At 44.8% G+C, this 20,815-nt stretch overlaps 7 protein-coding genes across 7 annotated transcripts; 4 read left to right on the top strand and 3 right to left on the bottom strand.

Annotated features, from left to right (window-relative positions):
* Positions 1–852: 852 nt before the first annotated feature.
* AOL_s00004g466 (uncharacterized protein) lies at positions 853–3,779 on the top strand (the record flags this gene model as incomplete). The annotated part of the gene is made up of 8 exons (XM_011119115.1): positions 853–1,009; positions 1,081–1,187; positions 1,253–1,381; positions 1,440–2,043; positions 2,101–2,699; positions 2,765–3,076; positions 3,125–3,205; positions 3,261–3,779. 8 exons carry the CDS (start codon positions 853–855, stop codon positions 3,777–3,779), a joined length of 2,508 nt encoding a protein of 835 aa, XP_011117417.1.
* Positions 3,780–4,153: 374 nt separating this feature from the next.
* On the bottom strand, positions 4,154–5,969 carry AOL_s00004g465 (uncharacterized protein; the record flags this gene model as incomplete). The annotated part of the gene is made up of 3 exons (XM_011119114.1): positions 4,154–5,092; positions 5,150–5,718; positions 5,786–5,969. 3 exons carry the CDS (start codon positions 5,967–5,969, stop codon positions 4,154–4,156), a joined length of 1,692 nt encoding a protein of 563 aa, XP_011117416.1.
* Positions 5,970–6,585: 616 nt separating this feature from the next.
* AOL_s00004g464 (uncharacterized protein) lies at positions 6,586–7,667 on the top strand (the record flags this gene model as incomplete). The annotated part of the gene is made up of 2 exons (XM_011119113.1): positions 6,586–6,974; positions 7,043–7,667. 2 exons carry the CDS (start codon positions 6,586–6,588, stop codon positions 7,665–7,667), a joined length of 1,014 nt encoding a protein of 337 aa, XP_011117415.1.
* A 617-nt stretch (positions 7,668–8,284) lies between these two features.
* AOL_s00004g463 (uncharacterized protein) lies at positions 8,285–13,854 on the top strand (the record flags this gene model as incomplete). The annotated part of the gene is made up of 17 exons (XM_011119112.1): positions 8,285–8,389; positions 8,464–9,377; positions 9,453–9,799; positions 9,853–9,980; positions 10,035–10,216; positions 10,279–10,377; positions 10,441–10,519; positions 10,583–10,743; positions 10,826–10,890; positions 10,961–11,324; positions 11,381–11,447; positions 11,512–11,808; positions 11,866–12,098; positions 12,166–12,361; positions 12,427–12,611; positions 12,669–13,704; positions 13,768–13,854. 17 exons carry the CDS (start codon positions 8,285–8,287, stop codon positions 13,852–13,854), a joined length of 4,545 nt encoding a protein of 1,514 aa, XP_011117414.1.
* A 180-nt stretch (positions 13,855–14,034) lies between these two features.
* Positions 14,035–16,112, bottom strand: AOL_s00004g462 (uncharacterized protein; the record flags this gene model as incomplete). The annotated part of the gene is made up of 5 exons (XM_011119111.1): positions 14,035–15,540; positions 15,611–15,782; positions 15,840–15,913; positions 15,975–15,988; positions 16,058–16,112. The coding sequence occupies 5 exons, from the start codon at positions 16,110–16,112 to the stop codon at positions 14,035–14,037; spliced, it is 1,821 nt and encodes a 606-aa protein (XP_011117413.1).
* Positions 16,113–16,778: 666 nt separating this feature from the next.
* Positions 16,779–17,606, bottom strand: AOL_s00004g461 (uncharacterized protein; the record flags this gene model as incomplete). The annotated part of the gene is made up of 4 exons (XM_011119110.1): positions 16,779–16,930; positions 16,995–17,108; positions 17,180–17,299; positions 17,384–17,606. The coding sequence occupies 4 exons, from the start codon at positions 17,604–17,606 to the stop codon at positions 16,779–16,781; spliced, it is 609 nt and encodes a 202-aa protein (XP_011117412.1).
* A 1,642-nt stretch (positions 17,607–19,248) lies between these two features.
* AOL_s00004g460 (uncharacterized protein) lies at positions 19,249–20,364 on the top strand (the record flags this gene model as incomplete). Its single annotated transcript, XM_011119109.1, has 2 exons — positions 19,249–19,295; positions 19,386–20,364. 2 exons carry the CDS (start codon positions 19,249–19,251, stop codon positions 20,362–20,364), a joined length of 1,026 nt encoding a protein of 341 aa, XP_011117411.1.
* Between the last annotated feature and the right edge of the window lie 451 nt (positions 20,365–20,815).

Below are 20,815 nucleotides of genomic sequence, written 5' to 3'. Positions count from 1 at the left end.
CGGACTCCGGAGTCGAGCCGTCGACCCCATAATCTCGTATCTGTCGGCATGCAATACTACATTGTGATGACAAACATTGGCGCTTCCGCGGGTCCGGCTGCGTTACTGTATTTGGCGGCATCGATTCGAAGGTGGCTTGCGATAGTGTGAATAGCTTCTGCATGAGTGGTCTATGCACAGCAATCACAAAAAGGAGCTAGCTTTGTTTGCCCCACATTCTGGCAGATGACCTTGGGATCAAATGATGGTAAGGCCATTTGTGATTAGCTTGTAGACAGCTCCCGTACGAAGCTGGAAGTGCCGTTCACGAATTCCCGGGCCGGGAGGTTCCGGCATAATTGAAGGGGATTCCGGGGATTATCTTGGCTATAACATAATAGAGAATTTGCAGGGTTGAATTTGATAGGTCTTTGGGTTGACTTGCATGAGAAGTTGTAGCTGTGGTTATAGCTGGAGAGTGAGCTGCATGTTCAAACTTGTACTGGTACAAGCTTATGCATTTTCTTTGGAGCTTGACAAACTAGCTCTTCGGCAATTGAGATGTTCGTAGCTATGTTGGCGAGCCATTCTAGACCTAGGGATTGATTAGTGAAGCATTGAAGATGCTGAATGATGATGATTTATCGAGACTGTGTTTCTTAGAGCTCGAGCTATCAAATATTAATTGTGTTATCTTGAGGTTGAGGTCCGGTTGTGACGTTGCCATGCAACACAAAGATCCTCGCCTAGAAGCGCAGTTGCGGGAGCTGTCGCGTCGCCTCCCCGTTGACCCCAGCATTTCCTAACCCCGATGCATCATGTCGTAGCGCCAGACTATACCTGACATCACATCTTCAATCTCTGTCGCTGAATATGGCATCTGGATTACAGAACCCACCTTCGACTTGGGAACTCGTTTCCGGGCAGTATTATCGGAAGTTCACAGTGTTTACACCGTCGTGGACTCAGGATGAGGACTTCGATTTGGATGACTACCTAGTAGCTGGGGCGCCTTTTGGTGGCGCGATTGGTATGATGGCTACCATACATGCCTGAGTATGGAGTAGTCCGAACCTGTGCTAATATAAATTTGTCATATAGCACTGTGGAAAGACCCCCGAAAGTTCCATGCCTACCAGGGCGGCCAGGCTGCAAAGCCCAATATTATGATCTGCAACCTTGCAGGTGCCTTATTACGTCGAATAACGGTATGATGTCTGTCTCTCAGCATCAGGCAAGCTTGATGAAGGATAAGGGTTGACATCGAATATAGTGGGATAGGGGTGCAATACAATCTATAGGCTGGTCGGACGACGAGCACCTACTTGTTGTAACGACAGATGGATCTGTTCGGTGCTATTATGACCTGCAGGGGAACTTTACCCAGTTCTCGCTGGGAGCGGTATGGTAACTCTGAATATACCATATAAGAAGATTTGAGACTAAGTATTTTTGAATAGGATGCTGAAGAACATGGGGTGGTATCATGTCGATTCTGGGGTACTGGATTCGTAGCACTACTCTCAAATAATGTCTTCGTCGCAGTTAATCGATACGACGAACCTCGGCCGCGCCCTCTCGCCCTTCCGAAGCTGCCATCTCCTGAATCGAAAATACATTCTTGGGCTCTGATACCGCCAAATTATTCAGACTCTCGGCATGTGGAGGTTATCATGGCAACAGACCAAACTATCTTAATAGTCGATGCGACTGAGTCTCAGGACCAAATTTTGCAAAATGGCCCTTTCCATCACATCAGTGTTAGCCCGAACGGTAGTTACGTAGCGCTTTACACGGGGGATGGGAAGGTTTGGGTTATTGATGTGAAATTTCAACAGAAGCTTAGTGAATATGACTCTGGCAAGCTAGATGAAATCCCGTTGGATGTCCAATGGTGCGGTATAGACAGTGTGGTGCTGGTCTGGGAAGACGAGGTACACATGGTTGGACCCGCTGGGGCAGCGTTAAGATGGTATTATGATAGTCGGGTGAATTTAGTCCCCGAGATGGATGGTATCAGAATGATAACAACGGAGAAGTGTGAATTTCTACAGCGCGTTCCAGGTAAGAAGGCGTTCTTGATGGCTTCTGAGGTTTAAATTTGGATTAACGAGTCTGTAGATGTGACGAAGTCAATTTTTGAGTTCGGTTCTTCGTCGCCACCAGCTGGATTGTTGGAGGCGGTTGGTCACCTCGAGCGCAAGTCACCGAAGGCGGACGACGCAATACAGCTTATCCGGCCTAGTCTGCCAGAAGCTGTCGCTGCATGTGTCCAGGCTGCGGGGCATGAGTTTGATGTCGACTGGCAGAAGCAATTGCTTAAGGCAGCATCCTTTGGAAAGTCTGTACTTGAACTGTACAATAGCGACGATTTTGTGGAGATGTGCAAAAAACTCAGAGTCCTGAATGCTGTCAGGTTCTACGAAATCGGATTCGGTATCACGGCAGACCAACTTGAGAGGTTAACACCGGATAAATTGATAGAGCGTCTTGTGGCACGGCAGGAGCATTTATTGGCACTGAGGATCTCGGACTATCTCAATCTTCCGACGGACAAGATATATATCCACTGGGCATGCATGAAGGTTAAACTTTCCCTGGATGACGAGGACACCATATGCAGAACTATTGTCATGAAACTCTCTGGCAAACGAGGTATTGCGTTCGATGAAATCGCGAAGTCGGCATTCGAGGAAGGAAGGGGACGGCTTGCTACCCAAGTAGGTTCTATATCATGTGAATTTCTACTTAGATGTCAGACTGGTAGCTAACATAACTCGGATAGCTCCTTAACTATGAGCCACGAGCGGGACGGCAAGTACCACTTTTGATGAGTATGGAAGAAGACGAAATTGCTTTGGACAAAGCTATCGAGAGCATGGATTCGGACTTGGTGTTTTATGTTTTACTTCATTTGAAGAAGAAACTTCCTATCGCAACATTCTTTAGGATCATCAACGATCGTCCTTTAGCGTATAGCCTGATCGAAACTTCTGCTCGGAATATTGATACAGAACTCTTGAAAGATCTATACTACCAGGATGACCGAAAGTCCGACGGTGCTAATGTGATATTGAAGGAGTCTTTGATGCAAGAGGTGAGTAGTTGGTTGCATATGGATTGGGATACTGCTAACGGGCATTAGAATTTCACGACACGGATCGATAAATTAAAGCTAGCAAGCAAGCTTTTGAAGGACTCGAAGGAACATGCACTAGATTCCTCTGTAGGTGGATCTCTGACAAAATTTCTGGGGGCCGTATTTTAATCAAACCAAATAGGCACTCGAGGAAAGCATCAAACTCCTTACGATGCAAGAGTCACTCGAGCGTGACGTCTTCGAGGAAACATTCGTCGGTCTTTCTCTCAACGACACAATATTTAAGCTCACACGACTCGGCTTCCATCCCCGAGCTAATAAGATCAGGAGCGAATTCAAAATGCCCGACAAACGTTTCTGGTGGATCAAACTTCGCGGTCTGGTGGCAAAGAGGGAATGGGCGGAAATAGAAGAGTGGAGTAAGCTAAAGACATCGCCAATTGGATGGGAGCCTTTCTTCAACGAATGTCTATCAGCAGGGAATACCAAGGTTGCGTCGATATTTATTCCCAAATGCAAAAACCTAGGATACGCTGAGAGGGTCAATATGTGGGTTCAGTGCGGGATGATTGTCAAAGCGGGAGAAGAGGCTCTGCTGGCGAAGGATTACAGTTCCCTTGAAGGACTTTTACCAAAGGCTACAGGCGCAGCAGTGCCAGAAATTCAGAAGATGATGCAGAAACTCCGCCCAGGAAGGTGATCAGCTACCCAGTGCGCGCACCTACCATTTTTGCTATTATTTTTGTTTTGAACTAGCGATCATATTTACATTCAGCATCAAGCTAGATACCATTATATTGAAGTCATCGTAATTCTACCTCAATTGGAAACGTAAACCTGCATTGAACATCAACCCATTAAACGTATACAGTACACGAAAGCCTACATGAACAATGAAACCGAAAATAACCTGACCAGCATGTGTATATGGTTCCTTTCAAAACTCCAGAGACAAGAAAGAAACCCAAGACCCTACTCCTCCAAAGTGCCTTTTCCGAACCGTCCCGAAAATGCAAGCTGACATAAATACATGAAAAGAAAAAAGGGGATCGAAACACAGCTTCCGCCATATAATTAGCAGTTGACGGGTAATTCCTGAAGGTGTCTAACCTTCCCCACAAACCTACCAGTATCATCCGCCAATTTCTTTTTAAAGTTGCCCAAATCCTTCATCAAATCTTCGAGATGTAGAGCCAAGTCTTCGTCGATCTCTTCTTGCTCTTCTTCCTCATCATAGATACTATTTTCTTTATCTTCCGGATCAGGCACTGCTGGGATTGGATTCTTTAAGCTGTCTAGAGCGAGTTTTAAATGTAATTTTAAAGCATCGTTCTGGGTTTGCAAGCTTCTGATCTTGCATTCTGCGACCTGGCGGTTCTCTTCCATCAATTGTTGCATGCGTTCTACTTTGCTTTGATACTCCTCCAACTGAGTGTTTTGTGCCTCTGTTTGTTTTTTGGTAGCAGTAGCCTGAGATAAACTGAGCTGAAGGTTCCTGATTGTCTCTGACATTTCCTCGATCTGGGCATCGCGTGCAGCACTGGAACGTTGGTCTTGATTGATGATGGCCCGTAATTTGATATTCTTTGCTTGGTCGGCATATCTTAGTGTGGATAAGGTTTCGTCATAGTCGGTCGGAGAGATGCACGCAATCATGGCTGTCTTGCTGTTCCCTCCTAGGGAGTCTTTCAATAGGTAAGTTAAGACGGAATCTCGATATGGAACGACCTCTTTGCGGCGAGCACTATTTCCTGACTCTGCTAGAGCGGCGATGACTCTTCCTAGAGTGGTGAGAGATTTATTGATATTTGAACCCTCGCGAAGACGCTGACCCGTAGCCTCTGTAGACTTTGCCCTCTCGGAGCCAGCAAGATCGACAAGTCTGATTCTTGCAAGTCGTTCCGTAGTTTCATCTCGTTCCATGTCGTGATAGATTTGCTTGAGGATCAAAGTAAAGACTGCATGCGAACGACTGGATACATCATTCATTTTCGTCGAGGCAACAGAACGACTCTATAGCTTTTTGTTAGTATTGGTGGCTATTTAAAATGCAATAAAATGCAATCTTACAGTATCTCCTTGCTTCATGTACTTTAGAACCTCTTGTAAGCTCTTAACCGGCACTTCCGTAAGGTCTTTGATATAAGGCCCATCCGTTGGCGATTCTCGAACTTTGAGGTAGTAAGGTGTATCTTTGCGTGGAACCAATAAGTCTCTGACATGCTCGTTGTAAACTTCGAAGTAAGACACCCTGACGCTATAGCTGATATTTGGAACATCGCTGCTTTCGATTCTTTGGAAAAGATCCTCGCAAGTTCTCGGTATCAATCCCGGTTTCTCAGCTGTCCCCATCATAGAGTAACTCTTCCCGGAACCTGTCTGCCCGTAGGCGAATATACAAGTATGGTATCCTTCAAAATTGTGATCCAGGAATTCCTCTCCAAGGGAATTGTAGATGTCGTCTTGGTCCGCATAGTGCGGGTCTTTAGGATTGACAGACCAGAATGAATTGTCGAAGGTAAAGACTTTCTTTTCCAACTTGCGCTTCATATTTTGGTCGACACCGGCGGGAGCATAGAGGATTGTAGACTGCGTATTAGGGTTCATTTCGACTATGCATGGCGCCTCCTTTTCGAGCTCTGGAAGTACCAGTTAGTTTATTGTCCGATTGGGTTCGGTAACGGCTGTTCTTTTGGAGCTTCATACCTCTTGGAAGTAGAGTCCTGACTCTGACGACAACTTTGACGTTTCCTCCCCCTGGTTGTTCCGCTGTTTTCGCATATTTCTGTTGTGCTGCCTGTACTTCTCGGTATCCTCTGAATTGCGCCGGTGTGCTGGATCGCAGTGAGGGGGTCGAAGCAGAGCTTCGCATTCGGGCTTCTGTAGCCATTTTGTTGTGCGGTATTGAAACAGTGGTGCTGGTGAGAAGGTCGGAAGTATAGATAGAAATGATATCGGCGAAATAGTATCTATCGCCGGCGCGAATACTTTTGCGCCTTCGAAGTTGATGATGTCGGGCTGTCGGTTCACATTCGCCTCAATCAGCGACGGTGTTTTGAGATGTGTTGTAGTGGCGGTAAACAAAGTTCCCAAAACGGAATAGCCTAGAAACCGAGGCCCCACGGCTTAGTCATAACTCGCAGCTCGGTTGCTTTCCTTGGTACTTGGTTCCTCTCCTTGCCAAAAGTGCAGGGACCCGGAAAGCCTCGAAGGGACCCGATTCGGCGCGATTCTGTGTGATAACGTTAAAAACCCAAGATGCGGCTGGGAAATCGCGAAGATTCATTCTTGATTAAGTTTCATCATTGATCCTTCACGCATCCGTGTAGCCGCTGACTCAGCTTGTACGTTTATATTGTATGTTCTCGATTTGCCCCTTTATAAAAGAGGTACCTGGACACATTCTGGACTGTTGGATTCGATAGCTTCGTTTTCAGAATTCTTTCCATCGTATCACGGTAGTCTAATATTACAGGATAAAAAATATTTAAAGTACATTCGAATCAATGGCATCCAATCGAGTTCTTCGCAGTACCTCGTCTCGTTCGGAGATATCAACGACTGGCAATGCAGTCGTTGAAGAAAAATCCACAAGCTTTAAAGGAACTATCAATAAATTCTCAATGTCAACCTCAGAGTCAGTAGCTTCGGGTACTACAGAGGAATCGAAAGAATCGAAAGAAACCACAAGGACATCAACTAAAAGAAAATATACGGATGTGCTCTCGTATAAGGCCGGAGCAGCTCCCGGAGGCCCGAAGAAAAAGAGTAGTTCATATGCTCCACCGTCGAAGTACGCCCATCTAAAGGGCGTCCCTGATCAATTGGGAGAAAATATGTACTGTATGCTCATTGGACTGAACCCTGGTATTGCAACCTCACAAGCTGGACACTGGTATGTTCTACTATCATTTCCATAGTACCATCTAGAGGATATGATTGTTAATTATTTTGGGAGAGCAGCTATGCAAACCCGTCCAACTTGTTCTGGAGAATGCTACATCAAGGTGGCCTTACAACAAGGCAATGTAAGCCACAGGAAGACGAAATTCTCCCTGCTGAATTCAATTTGGGGACAACAAATATAGTCGGTCGTCCAACCGCTAGTCAAGCAGAACTATCCCTGGAGGAAATGGATGAGGGCGTTGCAGACCTTGAACGGAAATGTCGGCGATACAGGCCAGAATCGGTTTGCTTAATCGGGAAAGCGATCTGGGAAAGTGTCTTTCGCGCAAAGCACGGAAGGAAGATGACCAAGACTGAGTTCAAATTTGGGTGGCAACATGAAAAAGAGAACATGGGGGTTGATAAGAAAAATGGATATCCAGGTGCTCGGGTCTATGTGGTGGTGTCGACAAGTGGACTTGCCGCGGGGTACAGCTTGGATTACAAGCTTCAGCTATGGAAAGAGCTTGGAAGCTGGATTAATGAGAGGAGGGCTGAAAGGTTGGAGGAAAGTGCTTCCGAAGGAAAGGACGAGAATGTCAAGAAGCTTAAGGTCGAACATGTTACTGAAGATCTAGAGCCTGCTGCCAGCGCAGCCGACGATCTAGAGGCCTCCGGCTCGAGTTCCATAAAAGCTGAGTAGGTCATAGATACTTAGGTCGAGCCACTTAGTAGTTATTTCATATAATTAATTATATGGACTCGATCTAATTATGCGTGTAAGATAGAGATTGTTTCTATATAATACAATGCAGCGAGGGAGTATCAATATATTCAACCTGTTTCTGGAAACGTAAATTTAAAATTCGGTCGACAGATTGATTGATTCCCAGAAACATTCGAAACGGCCCTGGAGATACGCCAAATCCAGATCCTAGTAGAATCAGAGGACCAAACTGGATATCCAACCCCCATTGTAGTGTCATGTTCTGAGTCCTTTGTCCAGTCAAAGCACCGTAGTTCAAATCCAATATAAATTCTTAATTCTCAAGTCTCGATTGCTGTCAAATTTAATTTTGGTCCCAAACCGTGTTGCCTGTTAAATTTTTTGCCTTTGACAACAGCTTAGAGCTAAGCCCTTAGCTTAGCTGGTTCATCCTCCAACCCTATTGCCTTGTCTCAAAGTCCGCCCGGGGTCTCTGAATGGCAGTGAATATACCATTGAGTTCTTGATACCTGGGTTCCCTGAGGTTCTGAAATTGAACAATCGATCGATTACGTGCTGTGGGCTCCGGGGACCGGATCCTGATACAAGTCGTGATGGCAGACTTCCCCAGCACCGCCGCTCTGCTCGAAAATCTGCAGGATGATTCGAAGGGACTGGATATTCTCGCTTACCTGCTGGAATTGCAGGTAGAAAATAAGGTAAAAACCTCCAACATTTTCAACGCAGATCTGCCAGTTGGTTGCGGGGCGCTGATATATATTTCTTCGAGCAGCCCGAGACGGGTGTCAATAACCCACAAATAGATAATCTAGCAAACCGGCTGTATAGCTTGACTTTCTATCCCAAGGACCAAACTCAGGATCTCAGACAAAGGTTGTCTGACACTGTTATGCTCTTGCAGCGGCATGAGAAGCTTCGTTTGAGGGGATGCATTTTGTCGAGACTGATCCCAGAAACGCTAATATTGATCAGACTATCCCTCCTGAATTGCAAAGACGAATATGGGCCAGCACTATCAACTATATATGCATCTGCACCTAGTTATTCTGCATTGTGGGAGGATACCAATAGCCCTGACGCCCAGAAGAATGTAGGCCCACTCGATGTTGATGCAGAAACCCAGAATGCAGAATCACAGGTTGAAACTCGGCTTAATGCGTTTCTTGTAGAGGGAAGGGCATCGATTTTTCAGGCCACGAAAGATCGCCTACTTTTCCTGGAAGATATATTATCGGAGTCGAATGACAACCTAAGACCACTTCTCCAGGATCAAAAGTCATTGACCACTCTGCTGATGAGGATGTGTGTATCCGCAACATACATCTATGAACAAAGTATAATCTTACTCTCAGTGCGGCTCCTGCGTAGAATCAACTCCATCCATAACGACTTTCTCAACAGGAACTTGTTGGATAGCCAGCCACCACTTGATGCAGAAATATTCAAACATCTTGAAGTCCTGCTTCGATCAGGGCACAAAATTCAAGTGAACGCCGGGTATCACCTGTGGGTTGGGCTTCTAGACAGCCATAATGAACTTTTCGACTTGAACTCTATCATCCAGAGTGATAGTTATTGGGACTATATTCTGAATGGGCTGGATGAAACCTCTGGAGAAATTAAGAAAATATGTCTTCATATACTCTGGTCAACTCTACAACAATTACCAGGCGACCTAAACTTACGGTAATTATAACTGCAGGCTTCTCAGTTTTATAATAATAATAATCTGAAGCAGAATTACTAACATTCGTATCTTAGAAATTTTAAATGGGATTTCAAAAACAGAACTTCTCAGTTGGAGTTTTGGAAAACGTACATTACTTTCACCGAAATGCTTGCCTTAGACAATTCTGTCAATCAACTCCGTCTAGCATCGTCCGAGCTCGAGAGATTGATTCAACAAGCAAATACTATGAGTATTCCAAATATTTGGATTCTCATCCTTCTCTCCCAGGGTTTCCAGAACTCAAGCGCTGGTGATATGTCCCTTCGGTTATCGGAATTCGTTCTGAGATTGAATACGGAGGCTCTGTGGTGGACGAAGTCAGAAAACGCCGCATCTGATAGGTCACCTTTAGATTTCTTTCGAAGTGTGTACCCCGCCAGTATGATGCTTTTTGTTTTACAAAAATTGTCAACGTGCTGACGACATGAACAGAAACACTCTTCCCGCAGGTTTTTAAGACTCCGAATTTCAATGTTAGCGTCCTAGCGCAGAACGTTTGTGAGCATGGAAACGCCATCACATCATTCGTTCAAAAGATTCTCACTATCAGCCAAGATAACGTATGCTGCTGTTAAGAAATCGTTATTAGTGTGTAACACTAAATTCTGATTTAGGACGAGAATTTTCAAGATCTTATAGGATCCCTTCTTGAGACAGTCTTTGATCAGTTGGGCCAAGCGAACGCAGGGCAGTTTTATGCATTGAAGGGTATTTTCAACACTACAAGGTCCCAGAACGCCTGCCTATCCCTTCGTCATGGTACTTTACTTGCGAAAATAGCAAATATACCCCTTGAGTAAGAAACCTAGTTAGGTTTGTTCAATGCTACGTTTGATGTCCGTGAACTAATCCAACTAGTAACATCCTCCGCGGTGATATGAAATCGTTGATTTGCCTATTGCTATCTCTGAAGCTTGGTTTAAAATCCGAAATAGTATCTAGTTACGTACAATTAAGGTATGTGAATCATGTTGTATTAAATGGCAGGGCTTTTGGTTAACACCTTTCATTCTTTAACAGCCTTGTCTCTCAAATTCTCCGGAATCATCCAAAACTCCTAGATGAGTCGCGAACAAGGCACATAATTGAAACGCTCAACGTAAGTTACTAATCAATTTACTCCCCCACCCTGAGATATTAACCGCAGTCGTAATGAAATTAGCTTGATGCGTCCCAACTTACTGCGATTATCGACCGGCTTAGCCTTGATACCGTGGATGATACAGATGTCGGTCTGTATAGCCTAGTAGTAGCAATTGGTCTAAGGCTTTCAAATCCGGTCTCTCTTCTTAGGGTTCCTAGAACCGAAGCAGAAGTTTCAAGGTAAGGGAGACTACAAACCTTATACTCTCTACACTCAATCTCGTCACTAAATTATTAACTATCAACTATCTGTTAATTTCAGAGATGGACTAATTGCCAATCGTGTATTGTTACGGCTTCTTGAGTATGGTCATGGCATACTGGAAGGTATGTGAACTAGACGTATATTTGAGTCTTTCTCTGGATTATTAACACGTGGAATTTCGAATTTCGATAGCTCTTCGAAATATTCCCGAAGTCCGGAGATTTGTCACTTCCATCTTCCAAGATATCTTCGACAACGGGGCTCATTCTTCACACCATCCTGATGTCTCACTATTAATCCCGTTCCTAGAACCCCGGGAGCGAGCCAGTATCCAGCAATCTGCCATGGCCGTTCTTCAGGATATTAGTGAAAATTGGACAGCAGGGTTCAGTGATATAGGTGATTTGCTGACCACACTGAGGCTCTACCTACGACTTTGCATCGGTTGCATGCGAAGTAATGAATACGAGGAGATTCCGGCTAGCGTTATCAATGCGGCTGTGGCTAGAACTGCTTCATTCTGTGAAGATGTGTATGAAAAAGTCAAAAAGAAAAAGTAAGTGAAATCGGTATCCTGTTCCTCATAAAGTTATACTAATAGAATCACCAAAGGGAATTACATGAAGTTCTTGGGTGCTTCTTAGAATTAATCGAAATCGTGGTCAAAACTCGAAATAAGGTATTACTCCAAAGCCAGCGATACCCCCCTTTTTTGTATTTCTAGTAGTTAACAATGTCAAAAGATGCCAGCTGATCTAGGGTATTACATCTTAATCACTCTCCATATTAACGTATTGCCATACGTGGATGGAACTGGTTTTTCAATCATCCTTGATTGCATAGAACATATCCTAGTAGCGTGCCCTGAAGCTTTGCAAATGGTGGACGACTTAAACGAACTCCTTCAACAGTGGGCCATCAAAGCGGACGAAGATAGATTGGGCAGGGATCAAAAATCGAATCAAGTCAAAGCAATAGCCATAATTTTACACCCGGCTATCCTCGATGCGTCTGTGGCTACGGGGCCCACATTAATAAAAGTATATACGATTCCCTCTCTCTCACCTTGAACCAAACTTTGTGCTAATTATATGTAGATTTGCAAAGATACCCAGAAACACATGGCGAAACGACGTGGACTTGCCCCCGCTCTTGCGAAGGCGTTATGTAATGCTTTCGACGTTACCTCTGCAACATTCTGTAGAGAACATGGGTTCACAGAGGTGCTGCATGAATTCTTGGTTCCGAGCGTATCTAAGAAGGATGACAACAATTTCGATGTCGAAGAGGCTTTGTCCGTAATTTTCGACGATATATCTGGGGCTACAGGGTAAAAATATCTTTCGTTTGCGTTAAATTCTATGATAGCAAAGGACTACAGACTAACTACTAATTAGATTATATGAAAAATACCATGGAGAAAAGGAAAAGATAGCACAAGCTAGGATTTTCGATCTTCTTGCACGATTTGACTACGACGACGCAATTGAGGAACTATGGGCCAAGACACTCCTTGATGAAATATTTGAGCCATGGACCGAAATTGACCCAAAAGATCCGATGTCTCTAAGGGTCGTCCAGAAGTGGAAGAAAGTTAGTATGGGTAATGTTAGTCTTTAACTAGAACAGCCCGAGACTAATCTTTTGAATCTTTCTAGACCCAACAACTTCAAGCAGTTCTCCTTCTCGAACGCTTTATAACCGAAGATGACGCTGACGACCATCTTGAAGCTATCTTTGTGGCATTATCAAGAGAGGCTAATCCCAGATATAAGTTCCTTCTAGAATGGATGGCATTCAGATGCATTCTCAGATTCCCGAATCTCAGAAGTGTAGTTTGGGAGTAAGCATTTCCCCATTAACCCCCCAAGTCTAAACGCACTAAACAGAAATACAATAGACGTTTCGAAACAACGGAGGACGATATACCAAGTTACAAAGTCTCCCTCCTCCGCCTCGCCTACCTAATTAGCGTCCATATTCAAGACGCCGAACAAGAACAGTTCTTCACAGACCTAGTGACCCGTGCTATCCCTTGCGCAACCTCAAACAAGGTCACAATCCGCCACGAAGGTGCAGAACTGATCCCAAAGTTATACGAAGAAGCTACAAAACTCGGTTATACCACTCTTATTGAAAACCCAATGTTCAAAAGTATTTATGACTATATAATGGGCACACCTTACCGAAAGGTTATGGTCCCGTCACCTACGGATTCATTTGACCCAGTTCAGGACTTTTCACTTGTTGGTGTTCTTGCGGGGAGTTACATATGCTGTGATGGAGGCGGAGATATCATCCCACTCTTCTTCGCTGAAGACTTCGCATCTTTTGATGCAGATACAAAAACACATTACCTCCCAATTGGAACAAACCCTCCCCCCTTCTCCGAGTCTACCTCTTCAACTAATCCCAAGGAAACGGCTGATAAACCCCAATCCTCAACAACGGGGCCAATACAAACCAAAGGCGGTGACTGGGATATCAAAAGCCTTCTCTCCCGTCAGGACGCATTCCAATCTCGCCATTCTACTCGACGACAGGCTCATCAAATCGACGTCGTAGCAAGTCTGGTGGACAACCATTACAACCTCGGTGGTATATGCCGTGTCTGCGAACTATCTGGCGTTCAAAAAATGTATATGGGTAACAAAGCCACCGCATTGAAAGCAAAGGAGTTTACATCCGTCTCCGTATCCTCAGAACATTGGCTACCTATCGAAGAAGTCAAGAAGCAGGAAGTGAGAGAGTTGTTGGCAAAAAGAAGACAGGACGGATATACTATCGTGGGGATTGAACAGACGGATCGGAGTATCATTCTTGGTACCAAGGATTTTGTGTTCCCGTTGAAGACAGTATTGGTTATTGGGGCTGAAAAGACGGGAATTCCTCCTGAATTGTTGGTAGAGATGGATATTTGTGTGGAGGTCAAGCAAGTAGGTTTCCCGGAATTCCTTCTGAGTATGTCTGTAGGATATATGCTAACAAGATATGAATAGTTTGGTGAGACGAGATCTATGAATGTCCAGACGGCGACTGCGGTGGTATTGTATGAATATGTTCGACAGAATGGTGGCATTCAATAATCAGCATTGAAGTAGGAATGTAACTTCTATAAACTGAACCAAAAAAAACAGACAGATGATTCAATAGAGCTAGTTGCATGAGTACGAGTAAATTTTAAAGCAAAATAAAAACCCGATACCTTCAAATTAACCAATTTCCAAACTTCCGACTTAGTATGCTAACAGCTACTCCTTGAAAAGTTATGGCTTCCGTAGCCCTTTCGTCAAGAGCTCCTCCCCTATCTCCAGACACAACCTTGCTCCATCCTCTCCCAGTAACTTTTTATCCGATTTCTTTCCTTTCTCCCCCACGATTCTTGCTGCCTCTAACACCCCTGCTAATTCTAATACTTCCCCATCAATCTTTGCTCCATACACAATCAGCCCCAAGCTCAACAATAGCCCTCTAAGAGCTTCTGTGCTCTCGTTTTCTCGGTCTATAGATTCTACAATAGCCGCCAGCAGTTGTATTTGATCATCTTCGGATATTGAATCTTCCCTGTCTGCCACGGTGGAAGCTGATTCGGTTCTGAGCTTCTGATTAAAAGAGGCGAGGTTGAATATCAATCCGGCAGCGGCAACTCTCAGTTGTGGATGCGACTCATCCAATAGACACCCAGTAACCAACCCAAGGACAAGAGTGACTAAAGGTGCATTTGTAAGGGACGGCGGGAATAATTTCGTCGAAAAGAGGTTGCAAATAGCATGAAGTGTTACCAGCTTTACTTGGTAAATACCCTTTGCGGATAAAGCTGTATCTAACAGTGCTTCAATTGTCGCATGCTGTGGTTCCTCGGCGTAGAAGGCGGATACTCTGGGATCTGTCAATGACAGCCTGAATATATCAATAACGGGAAAGAGCGTCTCTGGTGGTAGCTCCTGGAAACTTGATTGCAGAAACTTAGACCACTTCTGCAAATCCGGAACTCTCGCTTCGATAGCTCCCTGCTTCTGCTTCGTAGTAATGAAATTCTTCATTGCCACAACATTCTCATCCGTACCCACTTTCCCGAGCTTGACCAGTACTTTGTCCATCGGCAACTGACGCGTGTACTTAACAGGCGCCTGCATGGCCGCGGACGTAAAAGCTGGTAACCTTAAACTCTCATGTGGATGTGGTGGATAAGTCGCACTCATCAGCATATTGACATTAGCTCTCAATGTTCCTGGATGTCCGCCACTCCATTCCTCGAACTTTTCACCACGAATAAAGCTCACGAACGTAGGGGTGGCTTGAATCTGGTACTTTGAACCGATGTCGTAGGATTTGGATACGTCGACTTTGACGAATACGATCTTGCCAGCGGATTCTTCGGCCATTTGTTCGAAATGAGGGTAGACGACTCGGCAAGGTGGACAAGTTGCGCTGGTAAAAAAGATTACTGCAGCTTTGGAAGCGGCGGAAGACATGATGCGGTCGAAATCGGACAGAGTTGAAGCTACACGGACGCCAGCATATGGCTGGGAGGTACTGCTAGATACTAGAGTTGGAGGATCGCTAGAACGAAGAGGTGGTTCATTGATAGAGGGCGCTTGGGTTATTGGGTTCATTACACCTTCAAGCTGGCCCCTAATCTGTTGGCCAAAGGGAGTAGAAAGGACATCGGCAGGGAGAGAAGTTATGTGTGAGGGGATTCCACGACCAACGAGGAATTTGGCGAAGTCATCGGTGAAATTATTGCAGTTATGCATGAATAGATCGTATGTCTACGGTTTAATGTTGTAATTAGCGTAAACGATTTCTCCACGAATTGGAATTGACGTTGTCGCTGTGTACCTCCTGCTTGTATATCTCCTTCATGGACTCAAGAAATTCGGCGATAACCTCGCTTGGAAGGCTGGTATGTCCCAGGTCGATAACTTCCATTGGAGCGCCATGGTGAGTCTGTCCGGGGTATGAACGCTGAATACCAGCTCCAAAATATATCTCTACTCCATCGATAACGATACTATTTGTTTCTCTATTAGCTTATTTTATGAAATAAGTAAGAACTGAATATCACTACCTAGTGTGATAAACTGCATCAATAGGACGACCCAATAGCATGGGTGAAAGCTGGCTTCCATTAAACATCAGTTTCTGCGCGCATTATGTAGCATTATGTAATATGAAGCTTGACATAAAGGTCGGGTGTATGTACCGATCGAGCAAGACCTGCGATCGATATCACCAATTAGTAAGAAAGAACCGAGATCAAAATATAACACCAGCGACATAACATACCTTGGCTAAGGTCGTAAACATACAGCTGTACAAGCCTTTCACCTGTGCTTCCCATTTTTGAGGCCTTGGCTCTTTAAGCTATTGCGACGGCGGTTGTGTGCGTAATCTGCAACTGGAAGGATACTCTCGACTCTGAGCTATCTAGAGTATTGCTGATAGTGACAGATGAGACGAGAAAACCACTGGGAAGCTGGTTACGTGGTCTATTTAAAGAGTTATCGCACTGGCTTGCGTGTACAATGATTTCGAGGGTAGCGCGTTTGCGAACTTGGAAGCCAGACCGTTGGAGGGTTGGAAGGCTCAAGGTTGGTTCGATGAGCTTCAGTTGGCTTCCGCTGTTTGTTTGTCTTTCGGGTCAGCAAAGGCCCCGAGGTCCGCCCAGGGCCAGCCAGCCTAACACGGGCCGTCATATGCCTGCAGTTGAACCATGCAGGCCAAAATTTCACCGCCAATGCCGGATTCAAAGACACTTCACATGTGAAATTTATAGATATAAAGTGTCTAGATTGCTTCTAAGTAACAGTAAGCCCTCGGAGCTATGTCTATACGACGAAAGGTCTTCCTGATGCATCTTTAATATTGAGGTCTGATCAAATTACAACAATAACAACACTTATTGTAATTCTACGGGTGATCCCACTTGACAGCTTTGCTCAGTTTGAAAAGAAGACTTCTCAAACTTTGCAAACAAGGTGAGGAAAGGGTCGTCTGAAATAGACGTCTATTCCGTTATGACGATTATGATTTTGTTCGCTAGACTCCGGGCCGCATTCTCCAAGTTCTCCTCTCTATCGATACAGAGACCGAACTTCTCTCCTTCAAGGATGTCGCAAGTTCCTCCACAGTATCCGCAGTCATCGGACGTTTTACAGTCTACAAAATTTTACACTAGTTAGCTTCTGCTACATGCTCCAAGCATTGGAGAATTTAACTATACCTGTATAGAGATCGGTGCACTTCTGCGGTTTATCGACACAGGTACCAGTGTTTTCGCCTTCCTCTATTTGACAAATACCATCGCAGCCTGCGCACTGGGCCGAACTTTCACAATCTATTCAAAATAATTGGTTAGCATATATTGCATATGTATAGGTCCGGTATCATAGTAAGAGAGGATCAGACCTCGGGCTTCCTTGGCACAGGAAGGCGGTCGGGGAACATCGACACACTTCCCATAATCTTTCCCTTCCTTGATCTTGCATACACCGTTACAGTATCTGCATCGATCGTTATCCTCACAAACTAATGTAATAATATTGTCGGTATTAGTATTCATCAAATAAAAAAGTTAATGGGAGCTCATGAAGGAAGACAGTAAGAACATACACCATCCCTGATTAGAGCACGATCTCGGCTTGGTAAAAACGTCGATTCGGTTCTTTGGTCTCGACCCATTCGGTTTCCTTGTCCTGATGGCTTGAGATATTCCGTCTATAACTCCACGCTGCGGGGAGTTGGAGTTTTGAATCCCGAGGGTGTCACCAGAACGGGACAGGGCTAATGCCCCAACCAAGAAAGAGGCCCCAATGACGACGGATAGAAATTTCATCGCGAAAAATTAGGTACGTATATGTATTTATGCGGTGCACTGAAAGTAATGTTCAAATCTAAACGTAATGCCTTGTGAAAAAATGACGGAATTTATGCTCTCAGTGACGCCAGACACAAGGTATATATACCAACCATCTTGAATAATTTTGTGCTACGTAAAATGTCAAAGAGTGCAGATATCAGATGTGCCCTTATTTCGCCCCGACAGGGCCAGAACATTGACTTGCCCAAATGTTGGAACCTGCAGGAGGAGATTGGAATGTAAATCGTCAAACTGCATGCAGCGTTCCCCAACACCCAAATGATATCTACCCTGCTTCGCCAATCAACTGGCGGATTTGGACCGGGATTTCGATCCCTTGCGTGTAAGAGGGCGAATTGTAAAAGGATACGAGCAGCGGTCTGCAGGTTAACGTTAAGTTGTTGTATTCTCTATTCTAGGAATAAACATGAGGCTGGTCGAATCATAAAAATTAAAATAAAAGAAGATCATCATGTAACCCGCCTGCCTCGGTCTTCTGGACCATGTGTGTGAATTCTCTCGATTGTCTGCGTACATGTCATGAGCTGAATTCAACGAACAAAGGTCTGACAAGCACTAACTTTCGACTAGATTTCCCGTCCCACTTCACTTGTGATTTGTGTGTTACTAGCTATACTTCCTTATTTTTATATCTTTATCGCCGGATTGATTTCCAAGATAAACTACCAAGATTATGTAGCTTGCAATATCGCCCGAGTATTAATATTGAAAATGTTATAAGGATTGTAATATAAGCAGTCAGATTGTGTTATTAATATTAATGTGTACCTCGTAATATAAGGTAGTATAGTGCGTTTAAAATGAAAACCTGGAAACCTCTAGTTAACATACTTATCTAATAAATGAACATTCGCACATGTCCGCCACATGCATACGTACGTACTCAAAGAACATATCGCAACAAATGTCAGTTCCGACTACATTGTCACTGTAGACAGCGGACCAATTCGGGAAGCCCTACAAATAAATAGCAAGCGGTAACGACAAACCCGCATCGATGCCCCAAGAATCACCGGCCAAGCAAACAAGCTAGACACTCTATGAGGTTGCATGATGCTTTAACGAGCATATAGGGTTACCATCGAATAAAATAAGCTGTGGCCAAGGGACACCTTCGCTAGCAGTTGTCGCTAAAACGCCATCTATCCAGCCTCGAGTAGCCGCATTTAGGGCGTGCCCAGAACGACCTTGGACCCGACCACACTGTCAACACAAGTATACGATAATATTCATGTACCGCGTATATGAAAAAGCTTAAAAGGTGCAAGTAGAATTGCTTCTCTCGCATCACATATGCTCAAGGCGGCTTTGCATATGTCATATTCAGGGAATGGTTTCGTCGATCATTCGCTTTTGAATGGATGCTGGCTCCACATGGGGATTGGAGGAATTGGTATAAAGAGGGGAGGGAGGGGATAGACCCTCGTGGACGCCACCAACGGTCTTTCTCCATCTCACGGTCATTCTTTCCTGGTTTGTGTGCTTAGTACTATTGCTTAAGGGGTCGACGTCATTCATTCATTCATTCATTCATTAAGATTTGATCGAGAATACATTCATTTGGATATTATCACATTCATTTATACTCAAAGCTAAGATGCAGCTCATAACGGGATTCTTTTCTGCCCTTTTATTGGCGTCAAGGTATGCATGCATATGATCTTACTACACAAGTGCCCTTTAAGAATGATACCGATTTATTCAATATATATGGCTAACATGTATTGAACGTAGTGCCATCCCATCCGTTGCAGCCCAAAGGGACAGGGAAAGGGATAGAGGGGGTTGGGGAAGGACCACAGTTATAAGACATAGAACATTTTTTAGAACTGTCACCGAGAGGGTCACATACGCTAGTACGACTACCATAACAAGCACCGTACCATGGATCGGCACGGCAACCAGAAGAACGACGCACATAGTGTACAGAGACGCTGAAACAGTCACCGTCGTAAAGACGATCTCCTCATGCGAACCTACAAAGCCTACGCTCGCAACCAAAGGACCAATCCCGATTGTCCCAAGCGAGAAGGGAGAAGACCCATACTCTACATGTCCACCTGTAGCGACTGTCACCGCTATGAAGAAGTGCGACGGAAACAAACCCCCATGCCCTAGAGAGAAGAAGTGTATGGCGAACCAGCCTCAGATCAACTATAATTGCGACTGTCTCAAGGCCCCACCTAGGACTACCACAATCACAACTGCCTGCCCAGATGAGTGCTGTGGAGGATACTTCGCACCGAGGTACAATTTAATGGTCCCTGGTGGCAAGTGCACTGGTACCATGACAGCAGCACCAGAAGTTACATCGATCGAGCTGGTGCGACCACCAAAACTCGCTCCAATCACAGCTTCCGATGAGGAACCTGAGGGAGAAGAAGGCGAGCTAGTGCGACCACCAAAGCTCGCCCCAATCCCAGCTGAGGGAGAAGAAGGGGAGGTGAAGGAAGATGAGAAGAAGGACGAGGAAGAAGGGGAAAAGAAAGAGGAAGAAGGAGAAAAGAAAGAGGAAGAAGGAGAGAAGAAAGAGGAAGAAGGAGAGAAGAAAGAGGAAGAAGGAGAGAAGAAAGAGGAAGAAGGAGAGAAGAAAGAAGAAGGAGAGAAGAAAGAAGAGGGTGAGAAGACTGACGAAGGCGAGAAGAAACCTGACCCCGAGGCAGAGCCAGAAACGGGTGGTGAAGACCCTCTGCCACCCAAGGAGGATGAATAAGAACGTTTTAACGTTTTTTGATCTAAGTTGTCGTCCTAGTATAACCAATACTTGGGTAGCTATGAACTAGCTTAGTCTCGTTCTAAGAAAGGTACTAAGCCTGGAATACAGACCTATGTATCTAAACATTGCAATGGTATTTGCTATTTGCTAGGAATCCTATTTATATGTATACGCATTGTAGCCAGTAGATTCCCAATAATGTAATATCTTCTATACGACACAATAATAATATCACGGGGATATCAATACCGGGCTTCCCCTGTGCCCCGAAAGTCCGGGAGCTATCTCCCGGGACGGTTAGCTCTATTTTAGCTCAGAAAACCCCTAACCTAACCCAAGCGAGCGAAAGCTCAGAAGGAGATTGCACCCAAGTTAGCGGAAATGCCCCGAGAAGAAAGGTCGTTCAATCCAGTAAACCTCTCCTTCTTCCTCATTCTCTTCGTTGGAC

Source organism: Orbilia oligospora (genome assembly GCF_000225545.1).
Source record: "Orbilia oligospora ATCC 24927 unplaced genomic scaffold scaffold00004, whole genome shotgun sequence".
Lineage (NCBI taxonomy): Eukaryota > Fungi > Ascomycota > Orbiliomycetes > Orbiliales > Orbiliaceae > Orbilia > Orbilia oligospora.
Note: the sequence above shows the minus strand (reverse complement) of the source record. Positions and strands in the feature narration are given on the sequence as shown.